Raw genomic sequence first — 15008 nt, 5'->3', positions numbered from 1 at the left:
CTATTCTGCCATCTTGGCCCCACCTCTAGAATATTCTTGATAATTAAAATTTGAATGAATGCATAATACTTCTCTTTCGATGTCTTATAGTTAAATAATTCCCTGGCTTTTGGGCATTTGACATTTTATGAGAATTGAATTGGTTCATTGAAATTCAATGCACTTTAAATTCAATATAATTGAATATATTTCACTAAACTGTGCTTGGTTCCATTGTTAAGGAAGTTTCAAATTATGGAATAGCCATACAGTGTAATAGGTAGCTATTAAAATGAACATTTACTAATATGAAAAGATGTCTATGATATATATGAAAAGAGGTTATAATACACAATCCCATTTTTGTTTAAAGACATAATATTTATAAACGTATGTCTCTGTTTTTAAGTATATAGGAGAGGAGGAGATTCTGCCCCTCTGCATTTTACCTGTGCAGGCTTGAGCACTAAGGTATTGCCCGCTGCCAAACAGGCAGCACTCTTCCACGCTAGCATCATCAGTGGGTAATTCCAGGGGATGATAATGGCACAGACTCTGCCAAGGAAGAAATAGGACATTCTTAGTTGTCTCAAATTAACCCACCACATACAAGTCACTCAGAGGTACTCCTTTTGTCTTACCCAAGTGGCTCCTTCTTGGTGAAGGTCAGATTGTAATTCGGACGGGCTTGGTTAATTGGAATCGTAGAGCCCTAAAGCATAAAAAAAAATTGATATTTTAATTTAAATTAGTTTCTCAAAGAAAAAATCCATTTACTGTTCTCTTCTATTATTTTTTCTTAGTGCTGTGAAAAGGTAGTGTTCTGTTTCTAAGAAATATATCCATACCAAAAAGGAACTGCTGTTTCTTTCTTGAAAGAACTATGAAACCCAGGAGAATGAACATAATTCAAATTTAGTCATCCTCCATTTATAATTTCTTGGTATGGCAGAAAATGTTACTTGTCTGCTTAAATCCATTCTCTCCTCTGTCTTTAGTAACTGAACCCCTATATTAATACTGGGGACAGCAATGTGCCCAGATAAAACACTACATTTCCCAGTCTCTCTAGCAGATAGGGATGGCCAATGGAAGATGTAAGCACAAGGCACTAGAGATAGATTGCTTTTTAAAGTAGGCTGACTCAGCTAAAAAGAGTGTGCTCTTATCCTTCTCCTCGACTTCCTTCTTCCTGCTGGGAGTGTGATGGTGATGGCTGGCACTGCAATGGCTGTCATGAGACCATGAGACAATCTTGAGGATGGAGGTCATGTAGTATTAAGGATGGCAGAGCAGAGAGAAAAGAGCTTGCATCTCACATATGAGCCCCAACTGTCTGCCTTTGGACTCCTTGAAAGTGAAAGAAAAATAAACTTCTTATTTGAGTTTTTTGTTATATGCATCCAAACTTAATCCCAACTGATACATGATGATAATCTTTAACTGAAGCTATTTATTTGCTTTGCCACATAAAATATTATTGCTGTTACTAATATAAGGAGCCCTGGTAGCCAGTGGTTAAGCACTCAGCTGCTAACCAAAAGGTTGGAGGCTTGAGCCCAGCAGGCACTCCATGGGAGAAAGATGTGGCAGTCTGCTTCATTAAAGATTTGCATCCTTGGAAACCCTACAGGGGCAGTTCTACTCTGTTTTATAGGGTCACTATGAGTCAGAATCGACTCTACGGCAACAGGTTTGGTTTTGGTTTATTACAAGTGACACTCTATTGTCTGAAACCCAAGGGCCAGATGTGTTTTGGAATTCAAAATTTCTTAGATTTTTAAAAACACAGTGCATATACTTTACATTTATTATATATTATGAATACCCCAGTAGGGTTTGGGGCAATCCCCCATAATTAAACACATTAATATGTATTCAGTGAAACATAAATAATTCACTCTAAGTTATAAAGGTTATAAATAGACTCACATTGGTTCACGTCAGGTTTGGGTACCAAATGAATTTGAACCAGTCAAATAAATACATTTTCAGGTTTCAGAGTTATCTAGGTTTCATAATTGAGGATAAGAAGTGGACATAAGTGAATATTACTAAATACCTATATATGCCTGATTTTGTGGCTGAACAAAAATAAAAGCCACATATATGCACACACACAAAAAAATGTTTTTTTTTTTTAAAAAAAATGCACAAGCTCTACTATATTGCAGACTTCTCTAACCCTGTAATATTATAAACACACTTTCTAATCCTCGTAGCACAACTTGCAAGGTATGTATTACTGTGACCATTTTATAGATAAAGAAAGTAAGGTGAAAGAGGTAAAATAACTTTCACAACATCGGCTGGTAAGTGGCAAAGCTCAGACTTGAACCCAGGTGTTATGGATTGAACTGTGCCCTCCAAAAAAGATGTATTGCAGTCCTAACCCCTGCACTGGCAAATGTGACCTTGTTTGGGGAAATAGGGGTTTCCTCGTAAATATTATCATATTATCAATTAAGTTAACAAAGTCATACTGAGCAGGGTGGGTCCTAATCCTAATCTCTTCTGGGTGGTGTTTTATAAAAGACACAGCAAGAGAGTCACACACAAGGAGATACACCACCTGAGGATCTATCTACAAGCCAAGGAATACCAAGGATTGCCAGCAGCCCCTAGAATCTAGGACAGAGACATGGAACGGTCCCTCTCTCAAAGCCCGCAACGGAATTAACACAGCCTGATTTAGACTTCTAGCCTCCAGAACCAACAGAAAATAAACTTCTGGTCTTTAAAGCTGCCCACTTTGTGGTATTTTGTTATGGCAGCCCTAGGAAACTAAGACACCAGGTGTCTGGTTCTGTATTAATATTGGTGGCAGCAATGGGCCCAGATAAAATACTATGCTTCCCACTCTCCCTAGCAGGTAGAGATGACCAATGGGAGATGTAAGCACAGGGCCTTGGGAGGGTGAGGACACTCTTTAAAGTCCTTTTACCTTTGTCCCTCTGACCCATTTCCTCTTTCTTCCAGCTGGGAACGTGGCTGTGATGGCTGGTATTGCAGTAGCTATTGCGGGTCTGTGAGTAGCATGCACTATGCTGTTTGCCACACGCCTTGTCTTTCCCTTTTGCATTCCCAATGCGGAGGCCAAGTATTGTTGCTATTTATCATACCCATGTGCTATTTATTTTTTTAAACTAAAAGGGAAAAGAAAATGTTTATTGTACCTGTGTCTTTATAAAAAATTTCCTTACACCCAGTCTGCTTCACCCACCTACATTAGCTCTCTGGCTTCTGTAAGCATTTGAGTTTGCAATTCCTATATGACACCAGGCATCTTGCTAAATGTCTAGGAGACTATTACATGCCCTCAGGAGACATTATAGTAAAGTGCAAAGAATATCATTAAGCCCTAGATTCAGAAAATGTTGAGTTCAAATGCTGGCTCTAAGGTTTATTTGCTATGTAATCATAGGAAAATTATTCATTATACTCAAGCCTCTGTTTCCTTACCTGTAATAAGAGGATAATAGCTATCCAATGACTTCACATGGTTGTTATGCGAATTGGATGAGAAAACCTACATAAGAGGTGGCCCTGACACAGTGTACAAACTAATAAACGTTCAGCCCTTTTGCTTTTGGAGTGATCTACATGGGGACAACATTTGTGGTCACCTGAATTTTGTCACACCAGCCAGCAAAGTATCTGAATGTTTGCACAGACATTCCAATGTGAGTCTTCAGAGCTAAGGTATAGACAGCCCCTGAATCGAGGGCTTCAATGGTCGCCAGCTCTTCCTGGTTCTCTTCCAATAGGTCTGCAAGTCTGTAAGGCCAATGAGAAATTCATTCAACAAATATGATTGTGTCCCTATTGCTTGTAAGGCACTGTCCTAAGAGCTCAATATTTAGAGGTAAGCACAAATGGACCAGGTCTCTGTCCTCATAGAGATTGTGATCCAATAGGATTGCTATGAGTCGGAAGCAACTCGAAGACAATGGGTTTGGTTTAGGGAAGACAGATATTAAACAAATAATTCCATAAATACTTTGTTTCAAGGGTTACAAAGGAGACCTAGAAGATGCTGGGAGCATTCGTACCTTGCCTCACAAATGCATAAGAAGCAACAGTTATAGCCACAGTAGTCCAAAGAGATCAATGACAGAAATCAGTGGGACTGTGGACCGTTCCATGAATATACATGGAGATGTTGGCGTGAAACCCATGAGAGTCCATGAACACTTGAGAATTTCTGATTGGTCCACTAACTGAAGAGGAGAAGATAGAATTACATGGACTGAGTCACAAATACCACAACAGATTTCTGTTTGGTGTCCAGTTTCTATGGGAGGATAAATGCAGAACTGTATCGTGAAAAAATAAACACCTTTTGTATTCACTCCGTCCATTAGTTTTCCTTCCTTTCTTCCTTTAGTGGATCATTCTAGAGATGCGTTCAAAGTCTCCCTCCCTAATGTTTCTTCCAAGTCCTCTTCTAAGAGATCTTTTGACCAAGGTCAGATATTTGGCTTTAGGTAAGTAGAAACTGAACTTATGGCTGAAGTTAATTACTCTCGGTATACTTAGTTATTGATTTATAAAACTCCCTCCAGTATTTTCCCTCCTTGGTCCTACTCACTATCCATCAAGTAGATTTAAATTTTGTCTTTGTAAACAACAGAGGACTGGGTATTCTCCATTTGCTGCTCCATGTCCACTCTCCACGCTGCTGGGTGTCTCAGGGGGATGACCTTTATAGGCTAAACTCTCCGGGCTCCCTTGCTGTCTGGCTGGGTTTGGCCAAGGAGAGGCCAATGGGAGGCTCATGCAGGAGATGACTGCGCCAGAGGAGAGTTTGGGAAATTCAATTTCCTTGGCTCCCTTACATGCAGGCTGTGGCTCTCCACCAAAGACCGCCAGTGTGGTCCTCTCGTACAGATACAGATCTTGCCAGATTCCAGTAACAGCTCCCTCTTTGTCTCTTTAGACCTTGAAGTAGTAGCACCTTCTGCCTGCCTGCTGCTAGCCCTGCATAGGGTGCTTCATTATCCCTTATTGGGTTCCCTTGACTTTGCCCACATCTTTGTAAATAGTCCCTTCATTAAACTTCTTTTCCTAGTGGGACCCTGACGGACAGAAGCAATAATGCAAAAATCAAGAACTCACATGCATGGGATTTTATATGATACAAGTAATAAGACGTAATTTATAATAGGCACATATTAGAATGTTTTGAAGAAGTCTCACTAGTCTTGGCAATGGTAGCCAATACTCAAAAGTAACAGACTTGCTCTTAAAAAATATATATATATGTATATATATACCTGTACATCAGTCTTCCCCTTTCTCTTGCATTCATTCGTCCCCATTCACCATTTTCAAAAGCATCTTTTGCTGCTGCGACTGCTTTGTCGACATCCACCAAAGAAGCATAGGACACTTTGCATATTGTCTATTTCAAGATAAGCAAACATGGGTTACATAAGAGATATACAATAAGCTTCCTGGAATTATTGTTACATAAATAGAAAAAATACAGTTTTACTTATAAAATTCAAAATTTTACAACAGAAAATTAATACACCTAGTAATATCGCACAGAAAAAGATACAATTTTAACATGCAAATTATGAGCCTGCAATTTGGCGCTTCTCATGTTATACTACACTCTGGAAGGACACATTTAGGAAGACTCTACCTATTTCTTTTAGCGCCTTGATGTTGTTGTTAGTCTCCGCAGAGCAGACTCTGACTCACAACGACCTTACATATAACAGAATGAAACATTGTATTAGGGAAGCAATATTTCTTGCCATAAGTTAGAAAGGTCTGAAAGTTTTCTCCACAGACATCTCTATGTGGAGGTGTGCCTCTCATTTTCCTAGGTATAGCTACCTATTTAACTTCTTCGCAAATATTTGTTCTGTAAAATAGTTAACAGCAGCAATGCTGGAATTGAAGACAGGCAGTCCCCAGATCACGAATGAGTTCTGTTCCTAAATCTGTCTTCATGTCAAATTTGGAAGTAAATTGGAACAGTTAGGTACGGTTTGTATCTAATGTCAGTTAATCAAATGTTTGTCTTATACATAGTACATATTGTACCATTCTATGCACAAAACATTAAAGAAAAAACATTAAAGAAACACTTCCAGTTACACTAAAACATCTTTAACATAGTAATACAGTAATAACAATGTTTTGATGCACACTGCAAAGTAGTGCCCATTTGTTATTATGAACCATTTTATGTATCTTGACTGGGACTGCCTGTAGTTGAAAAAAATGCAAGAAGTACATTTATACTAAGTGCTTAGAGGCAGGGTGATAGAGTAAAATAGCTTCTAAAGACTTCTTGTTTCATACTGTGTGAAAACCAAACACCAAGCCTGTTACTGCTGAGTAAATTCCAACTCACAGCGACCCTACAGGATAGGAGGAGAACTGCCTCACAAGGTTTCCAAGAAGCAGCTGGAGGATTCTAACTGCTGACCTTTTGGTTAGCAGCCAAGCCTTCTTAACTACCGCGCCACCAGGGCTCCACCAAAATCCATGACCGGTGGCCACTGCACACACTAAATAATTACTCACAGATCCGTCTGTTGGGTTGATAGTGTCGTAAGTCTTTCCATCATCAGCATCTATGAACTGTCCATTTATGAAACATTGATATGGCATATTTACTGTCATTTCATTGACCTCCTTTGAAACCTGAGAGGAACATATTAATAATTTCAGTGTATTTCTGTGCTTATCCATTTGATAACAATAGCAATAAAGAAGCATAGTCACCAAAGCAGGGAGAGAAGTTACATCAGTGGGATTCTAGTTCCTACTCTCAGAAAAGACAAGCCTATGTGAGATGTGGACCTCAGCTTGGCCACTGAGGGCAGGAGGTAGCATCTGTGATGACATAAGTGCTCCACTCTGGGCTTAATAAAAGATCTGGTATTTTCTTCCTTACACAGGTGAAAGATAAAGCAAAAGACCTCCAGAAAACGAAAACACCACCATCTAGTGGCAGCATCGATGAGATGCAACCATTGGTTTCATTTTTAAAAACAGCTGCCAGTGAGTCCACTCTGACTTGTGGCAACCCCCGTTGCGTTAGAGTAGAAATGTGCTGTACAGGGTTCTCAATGGCTGACTTTTTGGAAGCAGATCGCCAGGCCTTTCTTCCAAGGTGCCTGGGTAGACTAGAACTTCCAACTGTTTGGTTAGTATCCAAACGTTTTAGCCATTTGCACCACCCAAAGACATTTAAATCCTTGAAATCCTTGAAAATGCCTTTGTAAGTAGGTTTTTTAAACACTGATGCCATTTTGAGGTTTTTTTCCTTAAGTTCCTCCCCATTCTCTCTTTCTCTCTATTACCTGTTGCCTAAACTGACTGTACTCTCTACCATTGGCTAGTAAGTGGGCTTAGGTTGGTCAATTAACTTCAATGAGCCTCAGTTTTTCTTTAACAGTAAAACAGGGATACTAATACTTGCTGCATACAGTTATTGTGGGGATAAACTGAGATAATATTTGTGAAAGGGCATTCATTACTGGCATAAAATTCCATATCAATGCAAGGTATTAAAAAGGAAATTAAATGATTAAAAAAGCATTTCATAGAGAGAAATTGAAAATGCTTTAGAAACAAGCAAACAAACAGAAAAATAGCAAGAGGACATCTTGCCTATCCCACACTAAGTATTCATTTTCCACGATATATTTTCAAATAAATGAAAAAGAGAATAGGAAAACAATAGAGAAAACCAACAAAACCAAAAGTTGGTTCTTTGAAAAGTCAACAAAATTGATAAAGGAACACTTCCCAACTCATTCCATGAAGCCAGTATTACCTTATACCAAAACCAGACAAAGACATCACAGGGAAAAAAAGTACTAAAGACTAATATGCCTTATGAATATAGATGTAAAAATCCTCAACAAGATATTATCAAGCCAAATCCAGCAACGTATAAAAAGGATGTACAACATGGCTAACTGTGATTTATCCCAGGAACACAAGATTGGTCTAATGTGAAAATCAATCAATGTAATACTCCATATTCATAGAATAAATAATAAAAAAAAAACACATTACCATCTAAATAGACACAGAAAAAGCATTTAACAAAATCCAACACCCTTTTATGATTTAAAAAACACTCAAGAAACTAGGAAATAGAAGGAAAACTTCCTCAACCTGATAAAGGGTATCTGTAAAAAACTTATAGCTAACAGCATACTTAATGATGAAAGAATGAATACTTTCTCCTAAAATCAGGAGCAGACAAGGATGTCCTCTTTCGCCATTTCTATTCAACATTTTATTGGAGTTTCTAGCCAGGGCAATTAGGCAAAAGAAAAGAAATAAAAGACATCCAGACTGGAAAGAAAAGAAGTAAAACTATCTCTATTTGCAGATGATATGATCTTGTATTCTAAAGAATTCACACACACAAAAAAACACCTATTAGAACTATTAAGTTTGCAGAACACAAGGTCAATATACAAAAATAAATGCTATTTCTATACACTAGCAATGAACAATCCTAAAATGGAGCTAAGAACACAATTCAATGTATAATAACATAAAAAAAAAAATACCTAGGAACAAATTTAACAAAATAAATGCAAGACTTGAACACTGAAAACTACAAAACATCATTGAAAGAAATTAAAGAATATTTTAATAAAAAAAAATGAAAAGACATCCCATATTCATGAATTGGAAGATTCAATATTGTTAAGATGGCAATACCCTCCAAATTGTTCTAAACATTTAACTCTATCAAAATCCCAGCTGGCACTTTGGCAGAAAAAGCTGACCCTAAATGTATTTCATTTGGAAATTCAAGGTATCCAAAATAGTCAAAACAATCTTGAAAAAGAAGAACGAAGTAGGAGGACTCACATTTCCCAATTTCAAAACTTACTACAAAGTTACAATAATCAAGACAGTGTAGTACTGTCATAAGGATAATAATACAGAGCAGTGGAAGAGAAGAGTCCAAAACTAAATGCTTCCATTTGTGATGAGTTGATTTTCAGCAAGTGTGCCAAAACAATTCAATGGGAGAAAGAATGGCCTTTTCAACTAACGCTTCTGGGACAGCTGGGTGTCTACATGAAAAGAATGAAATTTAACCCCTATCTCATACCGCATATAAAAATTAACTCAAGATGGATCATACCTCTATCTATAAAAGCTAAACTATAAAACTGTTAGAAACATATCAGTAATCTTCATGGTCTTGGATTAGGCAATGGTTTATTAGGTATGATACTAAAAGTGCAAGCAGCAGAAAAAAAAATTGATAAACTGGACTTCATCAAAATTAAAAACTTCTGTGTATCAAAGGGGACTACCAAGAAAGTGAAAAGGCAACCCATAGAATGGGAGAAAATATTTCCAATATATGCAATAGCACTATTTGCAATAGAGCTGTTACTTAAAAAAGAAAAAAAAAAAAAAAGTAAAACCAAATGGATGAAAGATACAGCTTTCTTTTATCGTATATGGCTCTTAATGATTTAGATTTTAAACACCAAGGAAAAGGCTTACATAATCTACTACCAGCTCCGCTTCTTGGTCTTCTCCCCTCAGTTTCCTCACGATCTTTTGGATGAAGTCTTTAAACTTGGTGGCCAGGTAAACATCTTCACTCTGTAACTGAAGTCCACCACATTTCTGTCTGATCTCTTCAATCAACCTTAAAGTTAAGAACCAGCTCACGTTACTTACATTTGTAAAAAAGAGTTTAGGGGAATTGTGTTATTAGCATTTGTCAAGCTGTTTGGAAGTAAGACTTACGTCATATGCCTTATTTATACCCTATGAGATTTTCTGGGATAATAATCAGAAAATCTGATAAAATGGAGGGAAAGAGAGAAATTTTTTTTTTTTTTTTAATTTGGCTTGAAGGGCAATGGAAAATTTTATTTGTTTTGTTTTTAACTTTATACATGGCTAAAAACAATTCCAGGCATAAAACAATTACTTGCAAGCAAGATTCTGAGAGGCACATAAGGTCAGTTCCTTTTCTTCTAAATATACCCAAGAAATAAGACGTAAAGGAAATTTCTTAACTATATGAGGAACTATGAGAAACTAAAGTCATACTGTAGAATGTTTTCTCTAGATCGTATGTAGGAATAAAACAGACATTTGTTTGTAGTACATGGCTCAAGTAAGTACAAGCTAGAACCATGCAGTAGGACAATACAACTTTTGGGAGGCCTTTCTAATCCTTGATTTTCACTGTTACAGCTGTTATTTCACATTTCTTAAATGGCAAGAGTGTGCTAGGTAAAGCATAGAAAGCTTGACACAGTTACTGTCCAATCATTTATTCTCCAAAAGAGATGAGGTGCCTTGATCATTCAAGGTAAAAATATCAGATGATTATGGTAAGTCAGACACTAAGCCAGAAAATGGGTAATTCCTGCAGTATATCTTGCTAGGAAAGAATAGTTATTAATAACACAGTAAGTTAGGTAAGTTAGAAGTTTCTGGTAACTTATGAATCATAGCTGAGAAAGCTGTTTATTTGAGGAACTAAAACTCTTGATTTTTGATTATACTGTTTGTTCTTGAGAAGACTGCTTTCAATTACTGGAGTAAAAGCTTCATGAATGCAGAGACTTAGTCTTGTTCACGATGCTATCTATCCCCAGTGCCAAAACCTGTTCCTGATATGTAGTAGGTGTTCAATAAATTTTGTTAACTAAATGAGTGAATGGATGTAGAAACAGAATATTCATCAGGAACACTCACTTTGCTGACATGAAAGATGTCAGGAGGAGGAAGATTCGTTATCTTGTTTAAACAGTGAATGGCCCTGGTGTGGCCTTCTCTCCCCTGCCTGGGATCAAAATCCCCTTACCCTATATTCTCTGCATCCACCACCAAGGGACTTCACAGCCCCTGGTTAGTTCTCAATAGTGTCATTATCCCACTTGCTCAAAGGAAAAACACCTTTGAAAGATTCTGCATGATTAAGGTCCTGGAATACTTTTCTTGGAAACCCTGGTGGCGTAGTGGTTAAGTGCTATGGCTGCTAACCAAAGGGTCAGCAGTTCGAATCTGCCAGGCGCTCCTTGGAAACTCTATGGGGCAGTTCTACTCTGTCCTATAGGGTCATTATGAGTTGGAATCGACTTAATGGCACTGGGTTTGGTTTTTTTTGTTTATACTTTTCTTGCCATGCCAGTTGCCATCAAGTTGACCTCTTGTGTGTCAGAATAGAACTGTACTCATTTTTTAAAAAAATGATTATTGTGCCTTAAGTGAAAGTTTACAAATCAAGTCAGTCTCTCACATATAAACTTGTATACACCTTACTACATACTCCCATTTATTCTCCCCCTAATGAGTCAGCCCACTCCCTCCTTCCAGTCTCTCCTTTCGTGACCGTTTTGCCAGTTTCTAACCCTCTCTACCCTTTCATCTCCCCTCCAGACAGGAGTGTACTCATTTTTAATGGCTGATTTTTTTTCTTTCAGAAGTAGATTGCCCAGGCTTTCGTCCTAGGCGTCTCTGGGTGGATTTGAACTGCCAACCATTCAGATAGTGGCCGAGCACATTAACCATTTGCACCAACCAGGGATTCCTTTCTTGCCCCATGGGGGCCCTTCCTAGGACTCTAGGCCTTTCAACTTGCTGTAAGCCTTTGTACAGAAATTCTGACTAAAGGGTGATTATCCTTACTCTTGCAAGTAGCTTGTAACCCTCCTTTTAGCTCTGTCTTACTGGGTAATTTGGGGGGAGAGGAGAAAATAGATTTGGGGGAAAATATAATCAACAACAGGTATCCTCCTGGATCAGACTGCATATGATATTCGTGATTTACACTATCACCCATCTCACTTCAGAGCTTCCCAATTCCAGTGTCATGCTGGAGGAAAAATCAGCTGAGAAATGGGAGGATAAATTTAAAAGAGAAAAAAAAAATTAGAGGAGGAGGTTTCTCAGTGTACAGGGTATACGGAATCAACTCCTGGTCAACAAAAAAGAGAAGGAAACAAACGTGTGTGACCATGGAAGAAAAAAAGAAAAAGAAAAGTGTAGCAGACATGTATGATAGAGAGATAAAGCCCAGAACAAAGAATTTGGATCCAATTTTCAAAGTCAAAGAGGAGCTAGTGAAGGGATGCGAGTCAGTATGGTATTGGTTTTACCTGGCAACATCCATTGATCTGCCTCCAGATTTAAAGAAATCTGTTGAGTCTTCAATAACAGGGATGTTGCTTAAAATTCCAGCCCAGATGGCCTATGCAAAAAGAGAAGCTTTTTGAGGGAAGTGTCAGGTAGAATGCAGTGGTAGAGTGGCTAGCTCTTCTCCAAACTTGTTTCTTCTTCTTCTTGGATACACAGCTTGACTATATTTCCCAGCATCCCTTCAATTTGGGTCTAGCCACGTGACTGACTTCTGGCCAATGAATGTGAATGGGAGTGATTTACACACTCCAGGCTTGGCCCATGAGAAACTCCCTCCTCCCAGCAATTCTCTGGGCTCTTTTTCCTTTCTGGATCTCTGGAATGGAGATGACCCCCAGGGTAACCTTGAAGATATAAGAGCCTGGGCCCCTGAATGACTCCACCACTAACCCCCCATGTCCCAGCTCCACCCCTAACCCTCATGCCAACCTAGAACTGCCTTGGATTATCTATATGAGTGAGAAATAAATTTGCATATACTATGTTTGTGCCATTTAGGTTTTGGGGTTGATTTCCTACAGCAGCTAAAAAAAAAAAAAAAAAGGAAATAAAGTTCTATGCCCACTACTTTGAGGACTGATGGTGCCCGTTACACATAAACTTCAGTTTTCCAGGGCAAGAGAAACATTAAGGGACCACCAGTATAGACATCTCATGTTCACCTTGATGGTCTCCGCCACCTTCATTTCCTCAGGTGTAAGTTCTACCACTGATGTCTCACCCCCTGAAAAGTACTGAGAGGCAGGAATCATTTTTCCATCTTCAAACTGCAGATTTCTCACCATCAGCTACAAAATAGCAACAAAACAAACACGTAAGTTTAAGATTAACCAAAAAAAACCCAAAGCAAAACCCAAACCTGCTGCTGTTGAGTTGATTCAGACTCATAGAGACCCTATAGGACAGAGTAGGACTGCCCCAGAGGGTTTCCAAGGAGCACCTGGTGGATTTGAACTGCCATCCTTTTGGTTAGCAGCCATAGCTCTTAACCACTACACCATCAGGGTTTCCACAGTTTAGGATTAGAACAATTTAAAAGTGAGCCTGGTGGAAGAAGGAGCCATATGTTACATAGATATAAGGACCATTTTATTTGGAAAATATAAAAATATGGGTTTAAAGCACTCATCATAATGTGTAAAAGCAATAAAATGGCATTTTAATAATGGCAACAGAAAGGAGAAAGTTAAGTCTTGGTGTGGACACATCTTAAAATGGATAAAGCCCATGAAAAATTGACAGTTGGATGCAGATATTTGGGCTAATGACAATGACAGCAACAATAGCAGCCATCGTCTGGGGACTTACTCTGTACCACAAACGGTGCTTTAACCTCATAAATCCTATGGAGCCAGGTGCCTTATTATTCCCATTTTATTGATGAGAAAATGGAGACTTAATAAATTTAAGTCATTTGTGAATGCCACATGGCTAGTAAGTGACAGAGCTGGGATTAGAACCCAGAACCAGTTTAACTCCAAAGCCTACGATCTTAATGATGGAGCTATCCTGCAGCTGTAAGATCCAAATTCCCTTTTGTACTCTCCAGTGGGAAGCTGACCAGGAGCCCACTGAGCCCAGGTCCAAGGCTGCCATGCATAGGCAGTATAGGTGCAGCTGAAGAGGGCCATATCCATCATTTCATTTGACTCTTTCAGATGCTGGCAGTAGGAAGGCAGAGAGACATGGTTACTTTCTTTCTTATGTAGGGGAGGAAATTGAGACTTAGAGCAGAGAAGCATCCTTCCCAAGATCATGGCCAGTAGGCGATAGAGGGATTCAAACCCCTGTCTCCTGGCTGGATCCCGAGCTCTTTCTCCTGTATTACAAAGTTGACTGTGTCAGCCCTTGGAGCCCATGCTAAGGAGCTGGAGCTCATCCCCAGAGGGAAATGGGGCCCAGATAGCTTGGTCTTCCTCATACCCACAGCAAAGCCTGATTCCCTCAATAGCTGGAATTATAGAAGGAAACCAAAAAAGTTATTTTATCATTGACTATATTGAACACTCACTGCTTTTCCATCGTTACCAAAAAGAACAAGTCCATTTTTGGTAACAAGACCAGGCTTCTTGGCACCTTTAATTTCCAGTGGTTCTCCAGGAGGCACGGAGCTACTCAGTAATGATGAGCCATAGAAAGTAACCATCTGATAAAGAGATCAAACCCAGGTTTTGAAATCAGAAAATGAATGCAAGCACCTCTCCCTGAAAAAAAGCCTAAGTCACAATTCTTATCTAGAATAAAATCAGGACACCACAAAGTGTGCAAGGCTGTACTGGCATCTGTAGAGATAATACAAAGTAAGAGATGATCAGCGAATGTGTGACTGACAAGTTTCAAAAATGTCCCACATCCAGAGGACGTAAGTGTACATTTATTATTTATTCACATTGAGATAAATGTGATTGAGATTAAAAGCTCTCACAGACTTTACCTACCTTTAGGCTAAAGGTAGGGGTTGGAGTTGGGGAGTAGAGGTGTTGGGGAGGAGGGAAGATGCAGAGTATTTACAATATACAGTGTGATAGGTGATGGGAAAGTACAAGGTGCTTTGAAGGTCAGTTCAAGGAAACAAGATTAGATCTAGACTGTAACTGAGAAAGCCTGACCGTGATGGAGTTTATTATTATAATTCTATGCCTTCACTATCATTTATTTAGCACAATAGTAACTAACATTTACTGAACACTTACTCTGTGCCAGGGACTAAGTACTTAAATGAATGAACATGTATTAACTCACAATAACCCATAACCTATAAGGAAGGCACTATTATTAGTCCCGTTTTAAAATGAAGAAAGCAAGGAACCCTGTGGTTTAGGATCCTGCCCAAGGTTGTACAGAGAACAGTGGCAGAGCCAGAA

At 38.7% G+C, this 15008-nt stretch overlaps 1 protein-coding gene across 1 annotated transcript in view; it reads right to left on the bottom strand.

Moving 5' to 3' along the window:
* The window catches only part of ALDH1L2 (aldehyde dehydrogenase 1 family member L2), a 95439-nt gene that overhangs the window by 51486 nt on the left and 28945 nt on the right, over positions 1–15008 (bottom strand). The window contains exons 7-15 of the mRNA XM_003405640.4: positions 14156–14290; positions 12807–12932; positions 12105–12196; positions 9490–9637; positions 6523–6642; positions 5256–5383; positions 3606–3756; positions 621–691; positions 429–534 (exon numbers count right to left, since the gene is read on the bottom strand). Of these exons, the coding sequence (XP_003405688.1) occupies positions 429–534; positions 621–691; positions 3606–3756; positions 5256–5383; positions 6523–6642; positions 9490–9637; positions 12105–12196; positions 12807–12932; positions 14156–14290 (1077 nt within the window). The remainder of the gene's footprint in view (positions 1–428; positions 535–620; positions 692–3605; positions 3757–5255; positions 5384–6522; positions 6643–9489; positions 9638–12104; positions 12197–12806; positions 12933–14155; positions 14291–15008) is intronic.

Source organism: Loxodonta africana, chromosome 4 (assembly GCF_030014295.1).
Source record: "Loxodonta africana isolate mLoxAfr1 chromosome 4, mLoxAfr1.hap2, whole genome shotgun sequence".
Lineage (NCBI taxonomy): Eukaryota > Metazoa > Chordata > Mammalia > Proboscidea > Elephantidae > Loxodonta > Loxodonta africana.
This window is presented reverse-complemented; position numbering and strand designations above follow the sequence as displayed.